At 49.9% G+C, this 24,673-nt stretch overlaps 2 protein-coding genes across 11 annotated transcripts; both read right to left on the bottom strand.

The window, feature by feature from the left end:
- Window positions 1–4,812: 4,812 nt before the first annotated feature.
- On the bottom strand, window positions 4,813–11,252 carry ECM1 (extracellular matrix protein 1). Of its 3 annotated transcripts, XM_067727651.1 has the most exons (10): window positions 10,754–11,137; window positions 9,434–9,496; window positions 9,252–9,353; window positions 9,069–9,146; window positions 8,894–8,974; window positions 7,198–7,520; window positions 6,555–6,929; window positions 5,820–6,040; window positions 5,563–5,650; window positions 4,813–5,135 (listed from the first exon to the last, which is right to left on the bottom strand). In XM_067727651.1, the coding sequence occupies exons 1-10, from the start codon at window positions 10,821–10,823 to the stop codon at window positions 4,905–4,907; spliced, it is 1,632 nt and encodes a 543-aa protein (XP_067583752.1). In that variant the 5' UTR covers window positions 10,824–11,137; the 3' UTR covers window positions 4,813–4,904. The 3 variants fall into 3 exon arrangements, with proteins under 3 accessions (XP_067583752.1, XP_067583753.1, XP_067583754.1); XM_067727652.1 differs by lacking the exon at window positions 8,894–8,974 and having other exon boundaries at window positions 10,754–11,252; XM_067727653.1 differs by lacking the exons at window positions 8,894–8,974; window positions 9,069–9,146 and having other exon boundaries at window positions 10,754–11,252.
- A 154-nt stretch (window positions 11,253–11,406) lies between these two features.
- Window positions 11,407–22,809, bottom strand: TARS2 (threonyl-tRNA synthetase 2, mitochondrial). Of its 8 annotated transcripts, none has more exons than XM_067727644.1 (18): window positions 22,534–22,802; window positions 22,007–22,203; window positions 21,569–21,692; window positions 20,767–20,891; window positions 19,867–20,074; window positions 19,684–19,748; window positions 19,351–19,429; window positions 18,026–18,172; window positions 17,737–17,835; window positions 17,216–17,433; window positions 16,575–16,737; window positions 16,220–16,357; window positions 15,960–16,037; window positions 13,939–14,039; window positions 13,625–13,726; window positions 13,378–13,450; window positions 12,783–12,897; window positions 11,407–11,780 (listed from the first exon to the last, which is right to left on the bottom strand). In XM_067727644.1, the coding sequence occupies exons 1-18, from the start codon at window positions 22,597–22,599 to the stop codon at window positions 11,632–11,634; spliced, it is 2,247 nt and encodes a 748-aa protein (XP_067583745.1). In that variant the 5' UTR covers window positions 22,600–22,802; the 3' UTR covers window positions 11,407–11,631. The 8 variants fall into 8 exon arrangements, 6 of the variants coding, with proteins under 6 accessions (XP_067583745.1, XP_067583746.1, XP_067583747.1 ...); XM_067727645.1 differs by having other exon boundaries at window positions 19,867–19,984; window positions 22,534–22,798; XM_067727646.1 differs by lacking the exon at window positions 13,625–13,726 and having other exon boundaries at window positions 22,534–22,803.
- Window positions 22,810–24,673: the final 1,864 nt, after the last annotated feature.

Raw genomic sequence — 24,673 nt, 5'->3', positions numbered from 1 at the left:
ACTCCATGCTTCCAATGCAGGGGACACGAGTCTGATCCCTGGTCGGGGATCCCGCATGCTGCGTGGCCAAAAAATAAAGATAAATTAAGAAGTTTAAAATAATAAAATTTAGCAAGAACAAAGTATTGGGGGGTTGAGGTGGATGGTTCGTTGAGTAGATAAGAAGTGTTTGTTAACCAGTTGAGCAGAGGGGGTAAGAGAGTTCTATGCGGACAGAGCAGCATGGGAAAGTCCCTGAAGCACAAAAGAGTATGGTGAACCTGAGGAACAGAAAGCCCAATTCTGACAGGGCTTAGAGAACAAGAGGAAAGAGGTGTGTGTGACATGAAGTCCAGAGACTGGGCAGAGGCCAGATGGCAGAAGGCTGGGGCAGCCATATGGGGGTGTTTTAAACGTTGTCCTAAGGGACCAGTGGGATGTCATTGAGGGGTTTTAAAGCAGCAAAGTGACCTGCTCAAATCAGTCAGCAGGTCAATCTGCCTGGAGTGTAGGGCATGGATTGGACAGGCTCTGGGGAAGGAGCCAGGAGACTAGTTGGGAAGCTGTTTCAATAATCCTGGGGGTTGATGGAAGCTTGGATTAGGGTAGAGGCAGTGAAGAGGTGAGAAATGCAGCATCCTTGTGCCCTGTGTACATTTAACTTTTTTTTTTTTTTTTTTTTAACATCAACAGGTTTATTGAAATACAAGAGCAGAGACCCTCCTCTCCCGCTGAGGTCCTGGCAGTGTTGGCCTCAGGCTCTGTGCTTCCACGTGTCCTGCAGCTGGAGAGAGCGCTATCTCATTTTTGTATGTAGTTGAAAATACTTTAATGTTATATTGTATAACCTATTATATACTGTACATTACTATACACTGGCTTATACATACATACTTGCACATACATTTTGTTTACAGAGTTGTGCACACAAAACCATGGCTGCTGTATTTTTTTTTTTTTTTTAACTTTTGGCCCCACGGTGCGGCATGAGGAATCTTAGTTCCCCAACCAGGGATTCAACCTGTGCCCCCTGCAGTGGAAGTGCCAAGTCTTAACCACTGGACCGCCAGGGAAGTCCCATGACTGCTGTATTTTATGAGTGATTTAAGGGATTTCCAAAAGTTATGTTGACTATGTAACTTTTGCCTTATGTACTGACTTTAGAACCTAACCTTGGTATAAGGTGCAACTCCATTGTTGCTGGATGTAAGAGATATTTAGGAGATTTGGTGACTGATTGGAATAGAAGGGAGAAGGAGAGGGACTAATTAAATGACACTCCCAGGTCTGTTGCCTAAATAACTGAGTAGATGGTGGTTCTGTTTATTGAGATGGGGTTCACAGGGGTAGGGATAGTTGGAGGGTAGAGATGATAAGCTCATGTCAAAAATGAAGAAAAAGGTTGACAGATTGAATAGTGAACACCCATATGCCCACCACCCAGATTCTACAGGTCACTTATTGCTACATTTTCTTTTTCACATCTCCCCATATATCCAGAGGAATTCATTTTTGAACAAGCTGAACCTGTGCTACCTAAGGGACTTCCAAGTGTCGTGTTTAGAAGGACATTCAAAGAGCAGGCTACACATGCTGCCTCCTCTTTTTCACCTCCCATTCACAATCAATTCCCTAGAATTTGGCTTTTGACATCTTCCTCCTGAAGGTGCTTTTCACTAAGGACACTGACTACTGAGGACTCCAAAACTGAACACTCATCATCGTCCTGTAAAACTTGCTCCTCACCCTGCATATCCTTACCCAAACCTCAAACTTGGGAGTCTTCCTAGACATCTCCTGTAGCGAACAGCTTCTGTCAATCCCATCTCCTAAATGTCTTTAAAAGATGTCCCTTCCCTTTTCATCCTCTCTACCATTAACAAAGTTCTGGATATCAGAGTTTCTCAGTTTTATTGATATTGAAGAATTACAATTTCAACCTCTGAACAGGTTCGGGTCTCTACCCTCTCTCCAGCTCATCTACTCCTATCCACTTGTCTGTCCATCTAATGTATCTTTTTTAAAAATAAATTTGTTCACATCACTTTTCTTTTACAACCCTTTATAGGTTGCTTATCCCCAAGTTGGCGTGACTTCTATAGTGCTTCAAGATCTTCCAGAAAGCCTGAAATTTCCAACCTCATGCCTAGCTACTCCCCCACAGTATTTTTACTACTTAGTGGCTCTTCAAATATACCAACCACACTTCCTGCTTTATTTCCTCCTCCAGAAGACCTACCTGAAAGCCAGGCTAGGTGGCTCCCGAAGAATCCTGAGAATATCTATCATTAGATATTCAGGTCTCCATAGAGCTAAAAATCCTTGAGGACGATTTTTTAATATTCTTTATAGCCAGAATACTTAGCACTCTGTTTAACACAAACATACACTCTGTTTACTTTAGCTGAACTTTGCATACACCCAGTGCTTTGTTCATCCTCCCTTTCCCTTCCAGCAAAATCCTACTCAAGCTTGCATCCCTCCATAAAGCTTTCCCCGGCCCCTCCAAGTAGTTAGGGTCTCTGACTCCTTTATCTGAACTTAGTACATTTTATTTTACTTATTTTTTTCCTCCAGTTTTATTGAGATATAATTGACATACAACACTGTATTGAATTTAATATATTTTAAGTTTTTCTATACAACGAACTGCCATAAGTGTTAACAGGTTCACCATATGGTAACTAACAGCAATCCTATCCATGCTTCGGGGCTCTGTGGAAAGCCACCTCCTCCATTTAACAGTACCCCGATTCCTACAGATAATTACTTCTTTTAACTCAGTTCTCGATGCTTATATCTATTTAGCACTTGATATTCTTTCATGATAGCTGCTTACTATTGCTTTCCTGGTTTCCTTCCTCTCCTCCCCGGTAGACTGTCAACTCCTCGGGGCTGGGACTGTGGTCCAACTCGTCTCGGACTCCCTCTCCAGACCTGGCGGGGCGCTTTGCAAATGCAGTAAGAATGCATCTCCGGGAAGCTCCTGGAGGGACAGAGCCCGTTAGTGGTGCCTCTGCCGGCGGAGCTGCCCGCCCGTCCGTCCACCGGCCGGGGCTCCGCCCCGCGAGCTGGTTTGGACCAGTACACCGAGGGCGGACGACCCTGCCTCTGCCAGCCCGGTCTCTGACGCCCAGAGGCGATCAGAATGGGCCCAGGGCTTCCCTGGTGGCACAGTGGTTGAGAGTCCGCCTGCCGATGCAGGGGACACAGGTTCGTGCCCCGGTCCGGAAGGATCCCACGTGCCGCGGAGCGGCTAGGCCCGTGAGCCATGGCCGCTGAGCCTGCGCGTCCGGAGCCTGTGCTCCGCAACGCAACGGGAGAGGCCACAACAGTGAGAGGCCCGCCTACCGAGAAAAAAAAAAAAAAAAAAAGAATGGGCCCAGACGTCCGCGCATAGAAGCTGACGCCCTACGAGAGCGCTACCCGAGCGCGCGGCCAGGGTCGAGCAGGCCCGCGCTGGCCGGGTTGCAGTCGCAGGGGCGGGGCACGGAGTGTCTCTCGCCCGCTCATTGGCCCTCGTGCTGACGGACAGGCGAAGGAGCTGCTAAGACGCTGATGGGTTAAAAACTGCTATGCGGGCAAAGTGTAAGTAAATAAATAAAAGGCGGTGGAGGAGCGGAGGGAATGGCGGGTGTCAGTTTTAGAGCTGCTGGGGCTTATCTAGTCCCCGGCTGGGGAAGGACGGCAGTCCCTGTTTCACCCTCTTCCTCCATAAGCTGGGCCGGGGACGTCCTGCTTTCTGTAAAGTCGTCCAGGCAGCAGAATCACAGAGGACGGGTCCCACGGGACTAAGCCTTCATTCCAGTTCTTTCAGCTCCAGCCTGGAGGCTCCGGTTTCCTGTGGTCAACCTCGAAGGGCCGCAGGGTCCCGCCACCCTGTGGTCAAGCTCCGGTCTGGGTGCTACGGCGCCCTCCCCTCAGGCATTGGCACGACACTGTCCGAACTGGCCTCCCAGGTTCCTGCCTGGCTGGCTGCCGACTAGACATCCTAAAAGGCAAATGTGAACACATATTCTGCTTGAAACCACCGGTGCCCTAGCGGGCCGGTGCCTAGCGGGCAGAGGTGCCAAGAGGCCCTTTAAGCCGGGCAGATGAGTCATTCGTGATGAGCTCCTGCTCATCTTTCCAGACTCATCTGGGAGGAACAACCACCGTCAGGTCCTTTCAGCCTTTGTGCTTCTGCATGAGTCGCCCCTTCGCCTGGTCCGTACCTGCCTCTTGTACCCTCTACTTCTCCTGGAGAAGCTCCGACCTCACCCCTGCAGAGGCCTTCCCTGGTGCACCCCTACTGCCCCCAGCCCTACTCCCAGCTCTGGCCCGGTTATCAAGTGCTCTGAGCATACTGGCGCTCTGGCAGCCCTGTACCACAACACTAATCACACCTGCTAGGTTCCTGGAATGTGAGCAACCTGAAGGAAGGAACTGTATGGTTTCCGAATGTGTATCCCGCAGTCTAGCACGGTGCACGTCGACGGTTCAATCAATGTACACGGAATGAATAAACACATGGACTCCACGGATCAGAGTGAAGATTAAAAGTGTCAGGCAGGACTGTGCATTTCGGGGGCTCACCAAAGACATGAATCATATCTTTTTCACTTCTGAATCCTGATAGCCAGCTAACAAAGTGACATTCCTTTTAAATGTGTGAATAAATTCAAGATGACAAATACTGAAGTTAAACCATTTAGTTTTGGTCCCGACAAAGCCTGTGGAAAGACTTCAGCTCAGTTAGTGGGGGTGGGGCAGTGGGCCTCAGGGGCCAGACACTGAAGAAAATCGGGCAGGCTTAGGAGGGTGTGTTTGTGTGAGACAACAGACACAATGAGGCCAAATCCAAGAGGTGTTTACTGTAACGAGTATTCCAGGAGGGTGGGATGGGGTCCCCCAAACTGATCCTCCAAGGCTCTGTCTGCGGTGGCTCACTCTTCCTTGGGCTCAGAGGTGGGGCTGATATTTGTTCCCCAAGTTGGGCCCTGCTCCCTCTGGTCCTTGGCACCCCTAATGTCTCCAGCCACTAGAGCCACATTCCTCAGATAATTAGTGTTGAAGCAGTTGATCTGTTCATCCCCAGGACTCAGTTTACAGCAGAAGGCAGAGTCTCGCCAGAAGTTACGTCGGGGACCACACAGGTCATCAATAAAGGCTGATTTCTGATGAAGGAGCAAAGCAGACATGATAGGGGAGGAAGGTTGTCAGAGGTCAGGCCTGGTTACTTGGATGTCCGAAGTCCCCCTTCCCTCAGTTTCTACTGCTCTCTCCCTAGATCCCTTCTGGGGCTCAGAGAGAGTACAAGGCTGCCTTCCACAGCTAGACTCCTTGTGATGGACAGATGTGAACATCTGGAAATGCCAGAAGCTAGAGGCCCAGAGAAGGCATAATAGGCACTTAGAGATGGGGAGCAGGTCAGGTCAGGAGTGAAGACTCCTGGAACCAAGAAAAAAGATCTCCCCAGTAGTCCTCATTATTTCTGTGGGCTGGTTTGAGGTACTAAAAGAAGGGGTATCCTGCAGTTCCAGCCCTCTCTCTCCCCTCCTCTGCGTTCCTCTGGAGACTATGACCCCCTGCCCTCACACTCACCTCCTCCTCAGCACAGCAGGCCTGCTCTGGAAACGGCAGGTCACAGCAGCGGGCAGTCACTTTCTGGATCAGCCCAGGAATCTGCTTACTATGTTGGTGGGAAACAGGTAGGGGTCAGGGTCTTTGGGTGTCTCCAGGCATCAAAATGGTGCTTGCAGACCATGATTTTGCTTTTCCCAAGAGTGCCCCAGAGGGTGCCCCAAAAGGGAGGTTTTGGAGAAGGGAAAAGAGTTGGGGAAGAACTGGGCAAGACTCACTGCTTGGTGAAAACCCTTTGATTTCCACAGAGATGACTCATGAAGTTGGGGGTGATTCGGCTGAGGTCCAGGGTCAAGATGTCCCGGTCATAGTTGGGATAGGGAGCCTGCCGGGCAAAGCACTCATCTCGGGCAGGGCTAGGAGGGTAGTGGCAACACGAGTAGTGGTGGGTATTTGTAGCCTTTTCCTGATCACAGTAGCCATCAAGGGTATCCTTCCACTGTGGGCCAGAGAAAGGAAAATCAGAAGCCTGGACACTTGGCCCTCCTGACCCGCTGCTTCCCTCACTGCCCTACGCTATGAGATGAGGGACTTTCAGCCCCAGGTGCCAAAAGGGAAGGGCAAAGAACCAGAGGGCAAGGAGGCAGCTGTGGATGTATGGGATTGGGAAGGTGGAAGGGTAGAAGAACAGATGAGGTTCGGAGCTGGCCACAGGAGATGTGCTGGAATGGTAGACAGAGAGGGTCAGGTGAGGCCAGAGCTGGACAGATGGATGGCAGACAGGTACATGTGTAGGGTATTGGGTGGACGAGGCCAGGAGTGCAGGATGAAAGTGCACGATGAACAAACTCAGACAAAGAACACAGTGGATGCACGGACATTCACAAGCAGATGAATGGGCAGACATGCTCACAGGGGGTAGGTACATGGATGACAAATAGGCTGGTGGGATCAGAGGTCAGAGACAGGAGGGCAGGCAGACAGGCTCTCAGGATGCTGGGATGCCCACTTACGGCCTTCCATGTACAGGTGTGGTTGTTCCCCTGCCGGCAGCAGTGCTGGAACTCCCCCTCCAGCTGGGTCAGAGCCTGCAGCTGCCTTTGGATGGGGTCAGTAGCTGGGAGGTTGCGTGGCACACAGCAGAAGCGTCTTAGGTGGCAGATGTTCTTGATATTGTCCAGTGTGGGTAGCCCAGGGGGAAAAGGCAGCTCAGGACCCGAGGAAATACCAGGCTGGTGGCTGGGGCAGGCCTGGAGCTGGTAGTGTGGCCGGGGAGCTTCGTCTTGGAAGCAGGAGAATCGAGCCTCCCCCTGACGTTTGCAGCACAAATGGGGTCGGGTCTTAACAGAAAACTCGGCCTCACAGAACCGGGTCATTGCGTCCTCCCACTAGAGCAAGAGGAGTAGATCAGCCTGGTAGCCCACTCTCCACATACCTGTTTTCCTCCCAGACTCCAAAAAGGACCCTGGGTATGCAGATAATAAAGAGGCAGAGGCTGTCCTCTGCTCTTCTGGCACAATGAGGAGGCCCAAGGTAGGGCCAATGAAAGGGACCTGAGGTTCCTGCATACCCAGGCCTAGGCCTCTAGTCCTTGAAACACACACATACTGTCTGGGGGTTAAAGGACATCCCCAGGATCAAGAGCCCAACCCTTACCGTGACTTTCGCACAGTCCAAGCGGTTTGTGTAGCTGTGACAGCGGCAGCAGCGGGAATATCCAGTCTCCAGGAAATTGAGGGTCTCACCCTGACGAACAAGGTGGGAAAAGCCAGTCTGTGGCAGGTTCCAAGGGCCGTACACCACATGCTGACGATTAGGAAGGCAGATCTGGTCCAGATTGTCCGGAGAAGGCCGCCCAGGGGGGAAGCCATCCAGCCGGTGGCCCCAGCCACCTTGGTGTCGGCCCTGTTGGCAGCGCTGGGCTGGATTCGAAGACTCAGGCTCTGGGGGGCTGTGGTCCATGAAGGGAGCCAGCTTTTCTAGAATGGGGAGAACAGAGTGGGAAGGGGGAACATGCAGAGGGATAGAGAAAGGCTGGATTGAGTTGGGAGGATTGAAAGAAGTTGGGGTTGAGGAGAAAGTGTTGGGAGGATATAGAGGAAAAGGGGACAAATGAATTCGTGGCTCTTAACTTCAGAATGACTGACCAAAAGGAAGAGACCTGAGTCATGAAAGGTGTCACCCTTATAGCTCCCTGACCCCGAATCACGCCTGCTCCCTTTGCTGCTTCCCAAGGCTCAGAATACCTGCTCCCCCACCCCACTACCCCGACCAGGGTCTGAGCATTAAAGCTGGGGGATGAACAGACTAAAGCAGTCACTCACTCACTCTCTGCTTAGATTGGAAGGTCATCTCCTCTTGATAAAGGAAAGATGGGTCTACTGGGGTAGAAGGAGATGCGTAAAACAACATTCATGTTGGGACGGGCATCTCTAGAAGACAGGCCAGTTCCCATTCATAAAAAGTAACTCAATAGGGCTTCCCTGGTGGCGCAGCGGTTGAGAGTCTGCCTGCCGATGCAGCGGACACGGGTTCGTGCCCCGGTCCGGGAAGATCCCACATGCCGCGGAGCGGCTGGGCCCATGAGCCATGGCCGCTGAGCCTGCGCGTCCGGAGCCTGTGCTCCACAATGGGAGAGGCCACAACAGTGAGAGGCCCACTTCAAATAAAATAAATAAATAAATTAATTAATTAAAAAAAATAAAATAAAAAAAGTAACTCAATAGAGGGACTTTCCTGGTGGTCCAGTGGTAAAGAATCCGCCTTCCAATGCAGGGGACGCGGGTTCGATCCCTGGTCAGGGAACTAAGATCCCACATGCCACAGGGCAACTAAACCTGCATGCCACAACTACTGAGCTCGCACACCTCAACTAGAGAGCCCACGCATTCTGGAACCTGCGCACCACAACTACAGAGCCCATGTGCCCTGGAGCCTATGCGCCACAACTAGAAAAGAGAAAAAAACCCGCATGCCACAACTAGAGAGAAACCTGCATGCTGCAACGAAAGATCCCGCATGCCTCAACAGAGATCCTGCGTGCCGCAACAATGACCCAACGCAGCCCAAAAATCAATCAATAAATAAAATTTTAAAAAAAAGAAATAGCATATGCTTTAAAAAAAAAAAGGAACTCAATAGAGAAGTGAAAATAAATGCTACTTTTGTGTCATGTAATCTTATAATTTTATAAAATAGGTAGTATTTCCCCAATTTTACAAATAAAGAAACTAAGGCTTAGAGAGGTAACTTACCCAAGGTTATTACACAGCTAGTAAGTGGCAGAAGCCCCAAAGCCCATGCTGTCAGCCACGGGTAGGCAGGAGGGTAAAGAGGGGAAGGAGTCACTTACCTTCCTTCTGTTCAATGGGGACCTGGGGAGGGGACAGCTCTTCTTGTAGGGGGACGGCCTCTTGAGGGAGAGGTGGATCCCCTGCAAGATAGGGGTGAGGACACAAAAGAGCAAGGCTCAGGCTGATGTCAGCAAGATGTAGTGGGTGGGAGTGAGGGAAAGGGCAAGCACTCACCTTTCTTTTCCACAGGGAGTTGGGGAGGGGGCAGCTCCTCTTGGACAGGGATGGCTTTCTGAGATGGAGATGGCTGTACTACAGAAAGCGGAGTGTGTAAGTAGCCCACTCCTTCTTCCCCTCCCATTCTGAAGATCAGGAAGTAAGTCAGACTAGAAACCTAGAGGTGCAACTGAGACTTACCTTCACTCTGTCCTTCAAAGTGAGGGCTATGCTGAGAGGTGTCGGGGTGATCCATGGGGAGAGCTCTGGTCAGAGGTGGGGAAGGGGGTGCAGCATAGCCAACTACCGGCAAGAAGGGAGATGGTCAGAGCCTACATTTCCTCCTGGAACCCCAATCTCATGCCACTCCCCCAAACTCTTACCTTCTTGAAAGGGGTGGGTGAGGTGCACTGGCCCCAGCTCCCTCTGCCCTGAAGCCTTGCCGCCTGGAAGAGGAAGGGTGAGTCAGGGGTGGTTTCCCTTTCCTGGCCCTGAGCATGGGAAGGGGAGGCAGTAGAGGTTAAGAGTTTAGAAAAGATGACCAAGACACCAGAAGCCTCTCTGTACTGCTCCTGCCCCATGTCCCCTAAGCCACCCCCCAAACACACCTGGTCAAGGCCGATTGGGTGTGATAATCTGACAGCCTCACCTCTACCATGCTCAAAGCCTTGGGTCTCCCAAGTCCAGGCCTAAAGGGAGTGTGACACATGGGGCTGGGGAGGAAGGCCTTAATCTTGTGTCAGTGTCTTTCCCTTACAGCTTCTGGGCTCTCTCCACAGTCCAGACCTTGAACTGGCTGGAGCCTCACCTGCCCATCTCCTCCACCCTCCTGCCTACCACAGGCCCTTTAAACATCTTTGGGCCTTCTGGTAAGGAGCCCACGCAGAAGTTGAAGTGCCTCCCCTTCAGCCAGTCTCAGATCCCCCTTAGTTCAGGTCTCAATTTAGGACCTGGGAAACTGGGATGGTTCAGGACTCCTGAGGCAATATGGAGAGCCCACACATTCTGGAACCTGCACACCACAACTACAGAGCCCATGTGCCCTGGAGCCTATGCGCCACAACTAGAAAAGAGAAAGGCATGTAAGAGAAAGCCACAGGGAAAGTAATCACCTGTAGCTGATCTGCAGTCACAAAAGACCAGGACCTGGGAAGAACAAGACAGGGCCTTCCAGATAGATTAGATCTATGACCCTCATGCAATAGTTTCCCACAGTAATGTTTTGTTTGGCATCCAAGCAGATAACGTGTGTGTGAGCTAGAGAGTGGCTGTGCCTGGTCCCCTGTAGATGGATGATGCCCTCTCTTCTCCTAACCAGGTAGGGAGCCAGTCAAGGCTCTCTGGGTCAGTAGACTGGTTTTGAGCAGCCTGGGAGCTCCTCCTCTTCTCACTTCTGGCTAATAGGTGCCACATATACATCAGGCCCCTCACTCTGTGAATCCATCCATCCCCGCAGTTGTCCGTTTGACTCCAATATGTGTTTCTTGGCAGCGATCTCTAGCAACTCCTTTCTTTCTGTACCCCTGCTCCCCTCCCTGGTTAAAGGCTCCAGTGCCTAGGCTCACCACAGGCCTGCTCAGAAAAAGGCAGCCAAATGGGGCATCCTTTTGCTGGTGGTGAGCCATCTGGGATGGCTGGACCCAGGCCCCAGGCCCATGCTGGCCAGGCCCCCTTTCCAAGTGCTGGCTCTGACCCCAACTCACCTCCCTTAGAGGCTGCAGAAGCAACAGCTAAACAGGCCAAGACCAAGGCTGCTCTGGACGTGGTCCCCATCCTGGGGCAAGGACTGGTCAGCGGCCACCCAAGTAGGTCCTCTCAGGCAGATCTGATTTGAAGAGCTGGGCTTCTGGAAACCTGCTTCTCCAGTTGCTGTCACTGCTGTTGTGAACTTCAGGGCTGGTCCCTTCTCCTCTTTATAGTCTATCTGGGGATAGCTACCGCCCTCCTCAGCATCCGGCCATGACTCAGTCCCAGCTGCTCCTCCTCTGGCAGACACTCCTCCCACACACCCTGAAGGCTCCTGACAGGATTGAGAACAATGGTGAACCCAACCCCAAGAGAAACTGATTCTGAGAATCCTGGAGCAAGAGAGGTCTGAGACTTTGTTTTGTGCCTCAATTTCTCCATTTGGCCTTCTTTGGAGAATGGATCTGACAACCTGCTGAATTGGGGCTGGGGAAACAGGGCACTGAGGAGTTTAGACAGGGGAACAGGACAGCTATCCCAGGGAGCTCCCCGACCAGTGAGAGCCATGGGCTGCCCCTTTTCAATTACCCCAACCCCCTAGGACAAAAGAGTGGGAGACAGAGTCAAACTCCCTTTTATGTCCCCATCAGGAGTCAGAGATGAAGACACATTCCCAGTAGCTTCAAGTTTATTATTTTTAGTTTCACTCTCTTCACATCCAAACAGCTACAGCTTCCCCCAGACCAAATCTCTTTTCATGAGAGCAGATTCATGCCTCCACACGAGTTCTGAGGGGTCTGGGGGACTTCAGACTCTTGGCAGTTAGGTTGGGCCCCTCCGTGTTAAGGGGGCCTGATAGCTCCTACAGGTCTTTGCCACATCTATACACAAAAGCTCAGAAAATTTCTTCAGCATTTGGGACCCTGGTGTTCTGTAGCTCCAGTAGCCGCTGTACAGCCTCGGCCAAGTCCCATTCCCCAAGTCGACGATTATCTCGAGTCCGAATGTTCACTGTTCTCTTACTCTGCTCTTTCTGGCCAACCACTGCAGAAAGAGGGGAGGTTTGCGAATCTCAGGGCAAATTTATCCAGAGGATATCTCCTTTTGCTATGCAGAAATTTAAGAGACCGAAATCTTTAGGAAGAGCAGAGCTCAGACATGGTTCCGGGAAAGGATATATTTAGCTATCTCTTGCTCTCCAGTTCCCTGGTCATCCTGAGGAGATAAAGAAATATTCCAGACATTCTCTTACATGCCTTATCACTTCCACTCAGGATCCCAGGGGTCAGAGATAGTAGGGTCAGCCAAAGAAAGACAAACAGATCAAGAAGCAGATCCAGAGAGAGAGAGAAAAAGAGAGAAAGAGAGAGAGAGAGAGAGAGAGAGAGAGAGAGAGAGAGAGAGAGAGAGCACGCACGTGTGTGTGTGTGTGTGTGTGTGTGTGTGTGTGTGTGTGCGTGCTTTAGAGAAAGGGGAGGGTGGCAGGGTGGATGACACACGTGCAAGTCCAAGGGATCACGGGCAGCTTGCTCCAAGGCTGGCAGGATGAGTGGATGTGTAAAACTAGAGAACCAGGTAATCTGGCTGAGACATTCCTACTCCTTGTCTTCAAGACAGAGCTCTGAACCTTGGAAAATGAAAAAAAGGAGCAAGGTAGGCCTAGACTATTTTTCTTAAGGCCTTTCTCCTCATCCCTTAGGGCTGACTCTATCTAGGTCTAGAATAAGCAAAGCTAACTAATTAACGCCTTCTTAACCCTTCCTGTTCCTTTCTGATGCTCCCTTGGCTAATTACTAACAGACACCAAGAGCTAGGGCGGGGGTCAGAAGAAAACTGTTCTGAGGGTCAGAGGTGCTGGTCAGGGGGTGAAGGAGCCTAGAGTCCAAATGGCTCAGGAGTTCTGAATCCTGGCTCCTGCCCAGCTCAGGTAATGAGCTGCAATTTACCCAAATATGCGGATGACCAAACGTAGTAGACAGGGAAGAACAACATACAGGCCGAGTGGAAGAGTGCAAGGCTCTGAGGGCTGTGCTAACCCGGTCTTACCGAACTGAAAATTGTAGTGGGCAAGCTGAGCCCGGCGGATCCTCCGGCCGAGGGTCAGTCCGGAGTCAGCATCCAGGTCGCCAACCAGTCCTGCAGCTTGCAGGCTCCGCTGTGCCTGGGGTAGAGGATCATTGACAGGAACCTGATTTAACGGAAGGCTGAGGAGCTAGAACAGTCTGATGCCAGTTTTCCCCAAGCTCCCCCATCTGCCCCTCCTTCCTTTGCCTCAAGGCTCTCCAGTTCTCAGGGACAAACCCTCCTCACTCTCTACACTGAGGCCTCTCCCCAGCCCCACAGCCTCCTTGTCGGCCTCCTCCTGGAGCCAGGCCTCCCTGGACGCTGCCTGTTTCTAGACACCACTCTACCCAACCAGCTGCTCGACTCTGGTACTGTCCATATCCTTACTTCTCTCTAGAAAGGAAAAATAAAACAAACATTTCTCCAAGGCCCCTTTTGTGCCAAGTGCTCAGTTGTCAGCAATCAACATTTATTATTTGAGTGCAGTCTTGTGATTCCAAGTGCCATGCCCCTTTCACTACCCCATGTGGCCTCTGCTACCCACTGCTCGTCCCCATCCTCACCCCCAACTCCTCACCTCCCTGGCATATTCCTCTTGCTCAGTCCCCACAGGTATGACCACCACCTGGAATGGTGACAGCCATAGTGGCCTGATTGAGAGAACAGAGGAAGGCAAATTATTTATCCTGGCTCAGACCCCAAGTGTGGATGCAGGGAGCAGATTCTAGAAGGAAACAGAAGTGGAGTCTGAAGGGAGCCAGGATGTGGAGCACGCACTACCTGGCTTGAGGGCCAGAACAGGAACCGGGAGTCAGAGGTCTCACCATTTTCCCCCGCAGCTTTCCGCCAGCACTCCCAACATCCTTTCCACAGAACCTAGCACTGCTCGATGAATGAGGACTGGACGCTCCAGGGCCCCCGCCTGCCTTGGAGGGAAAGGGGGGGGGGAATGGATGGAATGGAAAAGTGTCACACAATGTGCACCCAAGATCACCTTCCAGTTTCCAAGAATCTTCAGCCCTGGCAAGGGAAGGTGTGGAGGATGTGGTTTAGTTTTTAGGGTCAAAGGCAGAAGGGGAAGTTGTTCTCCACCTATTCCACGGGCCAAGGGAAAAGGGGACAGGACAAGGTTCTGTACCCCTTGTACTGGAGGTCAAATCTCAGGGGCAGCTGGAAGTCAAGCTGGATTGTCCCACACTGATGGGGCCGACCCAGGGCATCGCGGAGGTGCACGTCAATCTGGAGGAGACAGAAGGGAGGACATGAAAGAAACCAGAACCAGTATCCTCCATTATGCGTGCCACCTCCTTCTACCTAGCCACATCCCAGGCTGTGTGGAGAGACGTGTCACCCAGCTGCATCGTGCTGCAGACTCTGGCGGTGGCTCTTTCCACTTAATAGTGGTATATTATTAGGGAACATCAACATTCACATGAACGGCCCACCCTCACCCTGGCCTCTCAATTCCCTGAGTTCCTCATCTCAGAGACCTTCATCCGCACCCACACTATGGCTACATCCTTCATGTTGTCATCGCCCAGAATGGCTGCACCTCTGAAACAGTCCATCAGACACCTGCTCTGATTACTATCTCTTGTCCTTCCAGCTCTGACAATTATTCCTATTAATGGCTCTTCAATCTCTCGGCTCCTTAACTCCTCATTTTTCTTCCCATTCACAGGCCTCTCAGCCTCTCCCACCCCTGTTTCTTTCCCCATGCAGCTGTAACCACTCTCCCTGGTTCCCTGGTATCACTGTTCTTCTGTCACATCCACATGACAAAACCCCACCCTGGTGGCACCCTAGCATCCCACCTCCTTGGCCCTGGAACAGAAATGCCCAGTGCTGCCCAACACGCCACACACCACACAGACGCAAAAACAGCAACTGATGCAAGTCGCTGTTGTGAACCTCAATTGAACCCTTGCTGCTGCCTGCAATCCTCTGGCTGCCCTAATCAGCTCTGCATCCTGTTCTCCTCAAGGATTTTCAAGCTTTCTCCTCTCTTCCCATCTTCAACCCCCACACCGACAACTCTTCTATTCTCCACTCCTATCTCAGCAAATGATCCCGCCTCCCATCTCATGGAGAATTCTGATAGTTGGTATCATGAGATGGGAAAATGTCTCAACTTCTGTCACCACACCTATAAATATCCTGGCACCTACCCCCAAGCCTTTCCTTCTACCCCCTAAACAACAGCACAGGTGCTTCTTTCTGTGAAGGGCTCTGGATCCCAACCCTCAAGACTCCCCAGAAACTTTCCTCTACTGAAACCCCTTCTACAACTTCGACTTCTCCCTGACCCAAACAGGCTCCCTCTCATCACGGCATTTAAACGTTCTCAAGTCTCTCCCTTCATCAACATCTCTTTGGATCTGCCAGCTACTCTCCTTTGCCTTTATAAGAGCCAATGTTCTTGGAAGTGTTAGGTTCATTCATTCACTTCTGACTCCACATCCAGTCCCCACTTTACTGAAAAATGGACCCTCAAAACCTAACAGCCTTTTCACTAAATCCAGCGGACACTTTACAGTCCTTTTTCCCCGACTTCTTTCACCTCTTCCAATTTGCCATGTGAGTTTTTACTCTTCGCCCCAGCCTCTGCCTACAACGTTCCCTCCCTTTTTTTTTTTTTTCCTGTACGCGGGCCTCTCACTGTTGTGGCCTCTCCCGTTGCGGAGCACAGGCTCTGGACGCGCAGGCTCAGTGGCCATGGCTCACGGGCCTAGCCGCTCTGCGGCATGTGGGATCTTCCCGGACCGGGGCACAAACCCGTGTCCCCTGCATCGGCAGGCGGACTCTCAACCACTGCGCCACCAGGGAAGCCCCCAACATTCCCTCCTGAAGCACCTTTTTACTTGGCCAACGATTACCTTTCAGATCGGAAAGAGATTCCTATGGGAAGCCTTTTCTGACCCTCCTGAGTAACGTGCCCCCTTAGTACCTACACAGCACTGATCCCCCGGTGCTGAAACACCCTATTTACCTCTCAGAGCCCTCACCAGACCTAAGTTCCATGAGAGCGGGAGATGTACTGCTCTTCTTTATATCTTACACAAATTTAAAAACATTCCTTCGTATCTATTAAACAGTTAATAAAACAAAACAAAACAAAAAAAGGAATAAATAAGACTCTAACCACGGTCCCCAGCTTACCTTAGGCCCATAGAAGGCACCATCTCCAGGGTTGAGGTCCCAGGGTTCTCCAAATTCTTCTAGGGCCTGTTGAAGGACCTTTAGAGGAAAGGATACAAGAGAGGAATATGTCATCTTAAACTTTATGAGCAACAGATCCCTCTAGTCCCCAACAGTGACCCTCTCAGCATACGCCTCTACCAGGGACCCTGATTCCCATCTCCCCTCTCCTTCCATCAGAGACTGGTTTATCTGCCTCTGCTTCCCTACCACCTGCTCACCTGCTCAGCCTGGTCCCAAAGGCAAGGCTCTCCCAGGAAGCCAGATGGCCGGGTAGACAGTGCCAAGCGGAAGGAGAACCCAAGGACAGTGTAGACAGAGCGGAGGAAATCAAGACAGCCTTGGATCTCTGCTTCCAGCTGGGGGAATAAGGGCAGATGAGCTGTGTGCTAGCTAGAGCTCTGGGGTGGTGGTAGTTTGGGGAAAAGAGGGCAAAAACATAAAGGAAAGGTTGCGATAGAATGTAGCTAAATTATCATATATAAAGAGGGCAACTGAGAGTCAGGAATGTTGGCAGTTCACAAGGAGAATGAAAGGCGGCTTAGAAAGGCTTTGGTGGAGCTGGGGAAGGGCCACCTGATCAGGTGCACAGAAGATGTGAGCGTCATCTTGCTGGAAGCGCCGTAGCCGGGTCAGTCCCCCCAGACTGCCAGAGGCCTCGGCCCGGTGCAAGGCCCCGAAGTCGGCCAGTCGCAGGGGCAGCTCTCGCCAGGATCTGGGCCGGTGGGCGAACATCAGGCTGAGGTTGGGGTGGGGAGGAGTCAGGGCCGCAGGGAAAACTAGCCCCTGAAGACTTCTCCTCCGCCCAGGCTGCTTGCTTCCCTTCTCTGCACCATCAGCTAACGTGCTCTCCAGCCTCGGCATGCCTGAGTCCTGTCAATCCCACTCATCACAATCTGGGCCCTGCCTGGTTCAAAAGTGAATCGCAGTAACAACAATAACAGACATCACTTACTGTGCCCCTGTTCTGTGATAGGCACTGAACTGAAAGAAGAACCTCAGGCAGCAACTCCAAACCCTTGATATTACACATGAGGAGACTGAGGCTTAGGGAGGTGCAATGATTTTTCCAAATTCACATAGGGAGCTAGAGGGCAGATTCAAGACTCAAATCAAGTGTTCCAATACGATTCCAAGTTTTCTACAACTTAGTACTTAGTAACCAGGTGCCTAGCCCTAGCCCTGGGAGGACCCAGGTCTCCTGGATCCCAGCTCACCAGTGCGCAGGGCAGTTCATGGGCTTGAGGGCAAGCGTGCCTGTGGGATGGCTGGTAGAGTGGTCACTCTGGGAGCCGGCATGGCTGTCAGAGCCTGGGGGCTGCAGGGCAAACATGTCTTCCCGGTAATGCTCCCAGTGCCCTGACAGTTCCCAGAGTTTCGTAGAAAACAGCGTGGGGGTTTTCACTTCTGAGAAACCACGGCGGGTGTACTCGGCCTAGAGAGGAGGGTACAGACATGGAAGGCCAGAGTGACTAGGGGGAGAGGAAGCAGGATGGCAGCTGTGTGATTCTTCTGGGCTCTCAGGTCATGCTGAACACAGCTACAACCTAGTAAGCACCATCCTCCCTCACTATGCTCCTCACTGTAGACCACACATTTCTAGGCCCTTGATAAAAGTCACTAGCACTTCACAATATTTATGTTTAAACTTCTAATCCCCCTCTTTTAAACACATGGCTTCTTCTAGGCCCTCAGTCCCTCCCCAGTCTTCCTTCCCCTGAACATGGGTCCTCCTTACCCTGATAAAAGCCACGAGTACATTATACACCCTTGTCCCTCGAGGCAGGAAGAAGCAGCTCCCGGGGCTCAGTTCATGGAAGAAGAAGAGCTCCTGTTCCTGGAGTCGGGAACGGCAACGGTCACTTCAACGGGGAAGCGGGGGCTTGGGAACCCAGAAGAGATAACTGACCAAGCTGCTCAGTCTGCGGGATTCCGAATCTGCTCTCAACTTCACAGTCAGGTTCCTTCATCTCTCTCCAACCCTCATCATCACCCCCACCCTGCCCCCATTTTCCCAGTCTCTGTACCTTCCCAATGCGCCGGTGGTCCCGTAACTCTGCTTCCTCCCTCCACTCTTCCCAGGCCCTCAGCTCCTCTGCAGTGGGGAAGGAAATCCCTGACACTCTCTGCAGTGTCTCTGGGGTGCCGGAAAACCTCCATAAGGATGATGAGTTCTGTGGGAGGACAAAGGGAGTCAAAGGGAAGATGAGGACAACCCCTCTTTCAATCCTCATATGATACTCTGAGCATAAGCATCACAGGTATGACAACGATCCCATCTCATCTCTGTCTCTACTCTTCCCACCATCACCACCAGGAGGATGGCCCCTGCCACCCTCCAGACACCCCCTGTCATGTATATCACCCCGGAGGTGCCTGAGCCTTGATTTCTACATATGTCCTGCTGAATTCTAACCTTACCCTGCCACCTCTTTTTGTCCCCATTCTCACTACCACTGCCCTACCAGCACCCGTGTACTTTGTTCCTTTCCCTTCTAATCAATGACTGCTCAGGGAAGTAACCCTAAGTTCTGGTCAAATATTAGTCTATCCATCCCCTTATCAATCTCCCATACCGCTGCTAGAAAACTCAGTCTCCCACACTAGGTCCTGTTCCTGGATCCATGAAATTCAAATGCCTCTGCTTGTTCTTTCCTTGAACAATTGTATGGTACTAATAAGAAACAGCCTGCATTTTATAGCACTTTTAACTTTTCCTCAAACACTTTCTCGTGCGTTAGTTGGTTTTGTCTCTATGATGTGGATTTACTGGTAGGACAGGAATCAACAGCTTCATTTTATAGATGGGGAAAATGGGTAAAGAAATTTACCCAAGGCCGTATACTTCATCAGTGGCAGAGACAGGACTAAGAACAGATGCCTAAGTTTTCAGTCCAGGGCGTTTTGCTCTGCACATCTGCCTCTCCCCTCTCTCTCTGCTCCTATTCCGACTAATAGCTCACCTTGCCCAGGAGCAATATTTTCAGAAAGGGCAGGCCTTTGACTTAAGAGTATTCTCTCTGTGGCTGTCAAATGGTGTTCCACACTGGCTCTCTCCACAGGCGCCTTCCCTACATGACCGTGTCCAGCCTGTTCATGCCCTCCCTCGCCATCTCCCTTAGTGCTAATGTCTGACTATGGACTCGGAATTGGCTTCTGGGCCCTGGCAGGGTGTCCAGTATCTGTCATCAGATGGAGATTTCTAAAAGGCAGGGACAAAGTTTCTATTTCTGGATTGCCCCCCTTAGCTATCAGAGCAGAAAAGGGGTTGACAGAGAGGATCACCTTCCCATTCCCCAGCTCACTCCAGGGAAAACAGTAATCTCAACCTAACCCAGCCCTCACAACTGACCGATAGCAGCTTCAGGCCTCCAATCTGTCCAGTATGCCGAAGGTGGGGGCCTCTGCACAGATCAACCAACATACCACACCTGGGAGAAAGAAGGGGACAGTTAGTGACTTCCAGATTCTTGAGCTTCTAGGATTCTCCCTCTAGGGTGTTTAGCTGACAGAAAGAGACATAAAGAACTATTCCACAGAGAAAACAATGGGAGATAAAAATCAATTCCCATTTCTTTTTTGGGAGCAACAGATTACCTTCTATCTTCTTTCCCTTATCCCATTTCTGGCCTTCTTTAGTGCATCCCCACCTCTCCCTGTTTTCCTCAATCTTGACAGCTCTCACCCATATACTGTTGCCGTTGGACCTGTCACTTTCTCCTCGATCAGGTTAAGCTTAAAGGGGTTATCCTGGAAGAAGGGAAGAGTGAAGACAAGTCTTTATTCCCACGAATAAGTCCTGAGCGAGAGCCATTCCTTCCCTCACGTCTCTAGATTATCCTCCTAAACTTGTGTGTCTCCACTCCACCTTGAAGAGCTGCCGAAGCTGATCCTGGGAAGCCTCTAGTCTCCGGAAGGGCTGAGCAGCAGCTGCAAGTTCCTGACAAATCCGTTCCAAAACAGGCAGCTCTGAGCCCTTGATTGTCCTGGAAAGATGAGGGTTGGTTGGCTTCCATCCTCTAAGGAGCATCACCTGGGTGTTGGTCATGGGATGAAATCCTGCCTTCCAAAAACATCTAAAATTATTGGCAAAGACAAACAGACTAGGGGAAAACAAATAGGAAATCAGGTACAAAGTTTACAGCTGGAGCAAAAGCTCTTTGTACGAAATTAAATGTTGTGTGCAGGCAATCTGGATAAAGAAAACTAGAGCAACAGTAATGAGGGATGAAGTAAAAGTTGAAGAATTCATAAAAGCTAGAGAAGGTAAGTTTCAAGCTGATTTAGAAAAGGAAAGACATGGACTAGTGGAGAAAGTGGTACCTATGTCACAGTTGAGGCATGGAGGGACCCGCCCCTAGCTTTCTTTCTCCTCCAAACTGAACATGCCTGAGGCCCCAGAAAAAGGCCTCAGAAAACACCCCAGGAAAGAGGTACAAACTTTCAGTTATAAGATGAATAAGGTCTGAAAAACTAACGTATAGCATGGTGACTATAGTCGATAAATTCTGTATTGCATAAGTGAAATTTGCTAAGAGCCCACCTTAAGCATTCTCACACACACACAAAGAAGCATGTGATAATTAACTCGATTGTGGGAATCCTTTCACAATGTATACATGCATCAAATCACCATGTGTACACTTTATATTACAATTTTATTTATCAACTATAGCTCAAAAAAACAGAAAAATAAAGTAAAATATGGTGAAATCTTTGAAAAAGAAACCACCCCAGAATCATTCTCCTCCTTCCTTGCACTACTCACCGTTCCTTTCCAAGGAAGAAATCATGGTAAAAGCCACATCCTGTGCTTGGACCTTGACAGAGAACAGCACCTAGAAGTTGTTCAGCTGCTGCCCCCAGGACATGGGTACTAGAGTGCCAGAATACCTGGGTTCACAAGAAAGGAGTTCATGAGTTCATAACCTTCTCCTTTAGCCCCTAGCTCTCGGATCCTCTCCTCAGAGAAGCTGGCATGAAACTAGTATGAATAACTATCACAAAATGGGGAACCTGACTTTGGGGTGACCACTAAATAGTAAAAAGTAAAATGAAAACAAAAACAACTGAATAGAAAAGAAAGAAGGCCACTAGAAGCAACGCACAGAAGAGAGTAAGCCTCACTCCTCAGTGCTTCCGGTTCTAGAGCATAGTAGGAGGCTAGTCAGTTTTCATGCCATCCAAGCTGACATGAAAAAGTGGAGAGGAGGCCAGGTGATGTGCTCGGTTGTGCAAGCCACATTAAAATTAAATACATGCTACAGATGACTTATAATGCATGTCTCAAGAGTTGGAGGGCTAACGTGGCATATTATCCTCTATTTTCAACTTTATATCTCTCCCTTTCACTAGCACAATGATCACTGCTTAACAGATCCAGGCTAAGTAAAAACTTTCACCCTAAGTTTCCAGCTTAGCCAGGAATAATCAAGACAAGCAATCTGCGGTAGGCCTCCCTCCCAACTGCAAATGGAGAAACTGAGGCAAAAGAAATAAATGCTAGAAGTGCCCACTTAAACATCTCTTCGTTTAGTAGCCACTGTATCCCTGATAAGGAAGAAACTTACTGCTTTCCCCTCTGCAGAATCGAACGTCAGAAATCTGAGGTCAGAATCTGTCTCTAAGGGCCGCTCCAGATCATAAGGTTCTCCATTCACTTGAGCAGCCACTGCAGTATCTGCCAGTTTAGAACTTCAGCAGTGGGGGATGGGGAAAAAGAGAAAAACAAGGTTACCATCCAAAGGGGTAGAGAGGGACTAATCTCTTAGCAACTCCAAACTTGAAAGGGGAAATGTGTTACCAGAGCAACAGAACCTATCGTTGTTTTCCCCCATGCATAATAGAGGAAGGGCAGAGACTATGAAACTAATGCAGATTAAAAGGGATCAGCAGGAAAAGCTGTCTTGATGGGAATGGAATAAACATACAGAGCTCTTTCCCTGCTCAAATCGAGAAAGTACAGAGATAGAAGGATTATCCTGGTACGTACAGAATGGGCCTGATACCTGATCTGCTGGGCTAGTTGGTAAGGGGTTGTGTTCCATGCCACAGCATCCACTTTCTGGCCTCCAGGAAGTGATATCTTGATAGTCCGGTGTTCCTTCTGTGCCAGGCTTGCTAACCTCTTTACCTGAGCAGTCCATAGCTGCTCAAAAAGGCCAAGCCGCTCTACCAACCAGTGTGGTGGGGTCGGCACAGCTGCCTGGAGGGAAAGATGTTAGGAGGTAACACATGTCCCACCATTCCTTCCTGGGATTGGGGACAGTGGGAAATTAGAACATTTATGTGGCCGTGGTCCTAATCTCTAGTATTTAAAAGGACTGGGTGATAACGGGTCCTAGGCTGGGAGCCCTAGGCCCCGCCGCAGGCTGCTGACCCTAGGAAAAAGATGGCGCATCTAAGGGCTACAGTAGCCGGGTCTGGAGACGCAGGGCGGGAGTAGAGGGGGGTCAGGCTGGGTTGAGAGCCTACACTTTGGGGTTCCGCTGGGCTGGGTCTAATGTGGTTCGGAATCTTTGGGTACCTCACGCACCATGTGCAGCCCGCAGGCTTGTAACCCTGGGATCCGAAGCCGCCGCCACCTCTGACACAGCCCCATTTTCCTTCAGACCCGTCCTACATCCTCAAATAAATGATCGCCGCTTCTCCATCGCCAGATTCCTCATTGGCTTCCGGCCCAGCAATGTCCATGCCTATTGGTTATTACAGCCGCCACTCCAGTCTGGGACCACCTCCAGGAACTCCGAAGAGGTACACCCCACACAGCGAGAGCAGCGTTGCGGCTGGTTCCGGCTGACCGGAAGACCTAAACTGTTACACATATGGGCAATTCAGAGACCTGCAGTTTCAGACCAAAGTAGCAATAAGATATCCTGCGGCTTTGAGGGCAGGGGCAGGAAAATTCTCCAGAGTGCGAGCGGGAGAAAACAGATTAGAAAGGGTAGTTATTTTCTTTTAACCATTTTCTTTTACGTAGTCTCCACTGGCAGGTAGGTAACAGGTAAAAGCATAGACTTTGGGACAAGACAGACCTAGTGTAAATCCTGGATCGCTATGTAATTTTGGGTAAATTAATTTCTAATAAGCTTCAATTTTCTTATCCATAAAATGGGAATAATAATAGTTATCATTCTGAATTGTTGAGGTTAATTTTATGTAAATCGCCTAATACACTACATGGTACACAGTAATGGGCAACAATAGCTACAAGCTATGAGAACAAATGAATATAACCACTTTGGGGCTAGAGCGAAAAATCTGCAGAGGGCACTCCTTGGAGTCCCTTCATACTCATCGTGCTTAAATAGGGACCTTAGAAACCTCTTAATCTTACAGATGAGGAATTTAAGGTCAGAGAAGGTAAGTGGTTTAAGGCCAAACAGTAAGCACTGACGCTGGATTCTGAATCCACATCTTGTATTCTTCTACCACACCAGACTTTCTCTGGTAATAGAGTTTACTCCAATGCAACTCCCTCTTCACTTCAGAAAGAAGTGCCTGACCCTAGAATCTTAGCTCTCTGCTTCCTACACAAGACCTTTGCCACTCATTCCCATCCTAGCTCTCAACTTCCTTTATCCCTTCTCTTCCCTCTCCCTGCTATATCCAGAACACAGTACTAGGTATATTTGATTTGTTTTACACAATAAAAATTGAAACACAACCAGATATGTAGTAAAGTATGAGGGGAAATGGATTTGGGGACAGCTGTGAGTTTCTCAGTAATTCCCATTAGTCCCCTCACCTGGGGGTGGGGCTGGTTGGAGTTGGTTCTCAAGTTTCCAATGGTGATGTTATCAAGGATTGTGGAGGAAAAGCTGTCAGAGAAAGATGTTTAATCTAAGTTTCCAGAGGTTCTGAGAGAGGCAGCAGTTGATCTGAGTCACAGGCACCACCCTGGATCTTGGCTCCGTCTTCTGGTATGTTACACACCCTGAAATACAAAAAGAAATAAACAAGACTATGGAAGAGGAAGATTACTTTGTGTGTGTGTGTGTGGTTGGGAAAAGGTAGGGAGAATTTTTAAATGGCATTCAGAAAGTGTGACAAACTTTACCCATGGCTCTGCACCAAAAGGGACAGGGGAGTGTTACATTGCAGGCAACAAATTGGTAGCTGCTCAATAAATAATTATTGACTTAAGAATACACCAATCACTGTACTGACTCAAAAGTCCAAAGTATTCATATACTGATACACACCTTCTTCAATCATTCTACTTTGTAAGGATAGTAGAGGGATGGTGGAATAAGTAGATTACAGTTATGGTAGCTCCCAGCACTCATCTCTCAAACATTTACTGACTGCTTACTGTGTGCAATGCACTGAGCTGAGTGCTCAGGAGGTGCCAATGAATCAACTACTATATCATCACGTATGTAACCTGTTTTGCAGTGGAGGGAGGAAGGAAGGGATGTCAAGTTATTCCATTCCTCCCTGTGTGGCAAGCAAGCCAGCAAGCAAGCAGGCAAAAGCAAGCTAGCTAAGGCCAACGCATTAAGCACTGGTCCTTCACAGTGATTCTGATCTATGACTAGCATGTCTCAGCCTCGGAATTTTACTATGTGCGAAGTACCATGCTTCACTATCTCATTGAACTCCTAGAACCCCGACAAGTAGTAGCTCTTCTTACGCTCCCTTTAAAACATTGAAAATGACTCTCAGGCAAGTCA

Source organism: Pseudorca crassidens, chromosome 2 (assembly GCF_039906515.1).
Source record: "Pseudorca crassidens isolate mPseCra1 chromosome 2, mPseCra1.hap1, whole genome shotgun sequence".
Taxonomy (NCBI): domain Eukaryota; kingdom Metazoa; phylum Chordata; class Mammalia; order Artiodactyla; family Delphinidae; genus Pseudorca; species Pseudorca crassidens.
Note: the sequence above shows the minus strand (reverse complement) of the source record. Positions and strands in the feature narration are given on the sequence as shown.

Bases quoted from the DNA above. Each gene is read 5' to 3' on its own strand.
- ECM1 (XM_067727651.1), bottom strand. From the start codon at position 10,823: ATGGGGACCACGTCCAGAGCAGCCTTGGTCTTGGCCTGTTTAGCTGTT. The intron at 9,497-10,753 runs GTGAGTTGGGGT...TTCCTCTTCCAG, and splicing joins TTCTGCAGCCTCTAAGGGAG to GCGGCAAGGCTTCAGGGCAG. The intron at 6,041-6,554 runs GTAAGTGGGCAT...TCTGGCCCACAG, and splicing joins ACACCTGTACATGGAAGGCC to TGGAAGGATACCCTTGATGG.
- TARS2 (XM_067727644.1), bottom strand. From the start codon at position 22,599: ATGGGGCTGTGTCAGAGGTGGCGGCGGCTTCGGATCCCAGGGTTACAA. The intron at 20,892-21,568 runs GTAAGTTTCTTC...TTGTGAACCCAG, and splicing joins ATTCTGCAGAGGGGAAAGCA to GTATTCTGGCACTCTAGTAC. The intron at 11,781-12,782 runs GTAAGACCGGGT...CTCTTTCTGCAG, and splicing joins CCACTACAATTTTCAGTTCG to TGGTTGGCCAGAAAGAGCAG.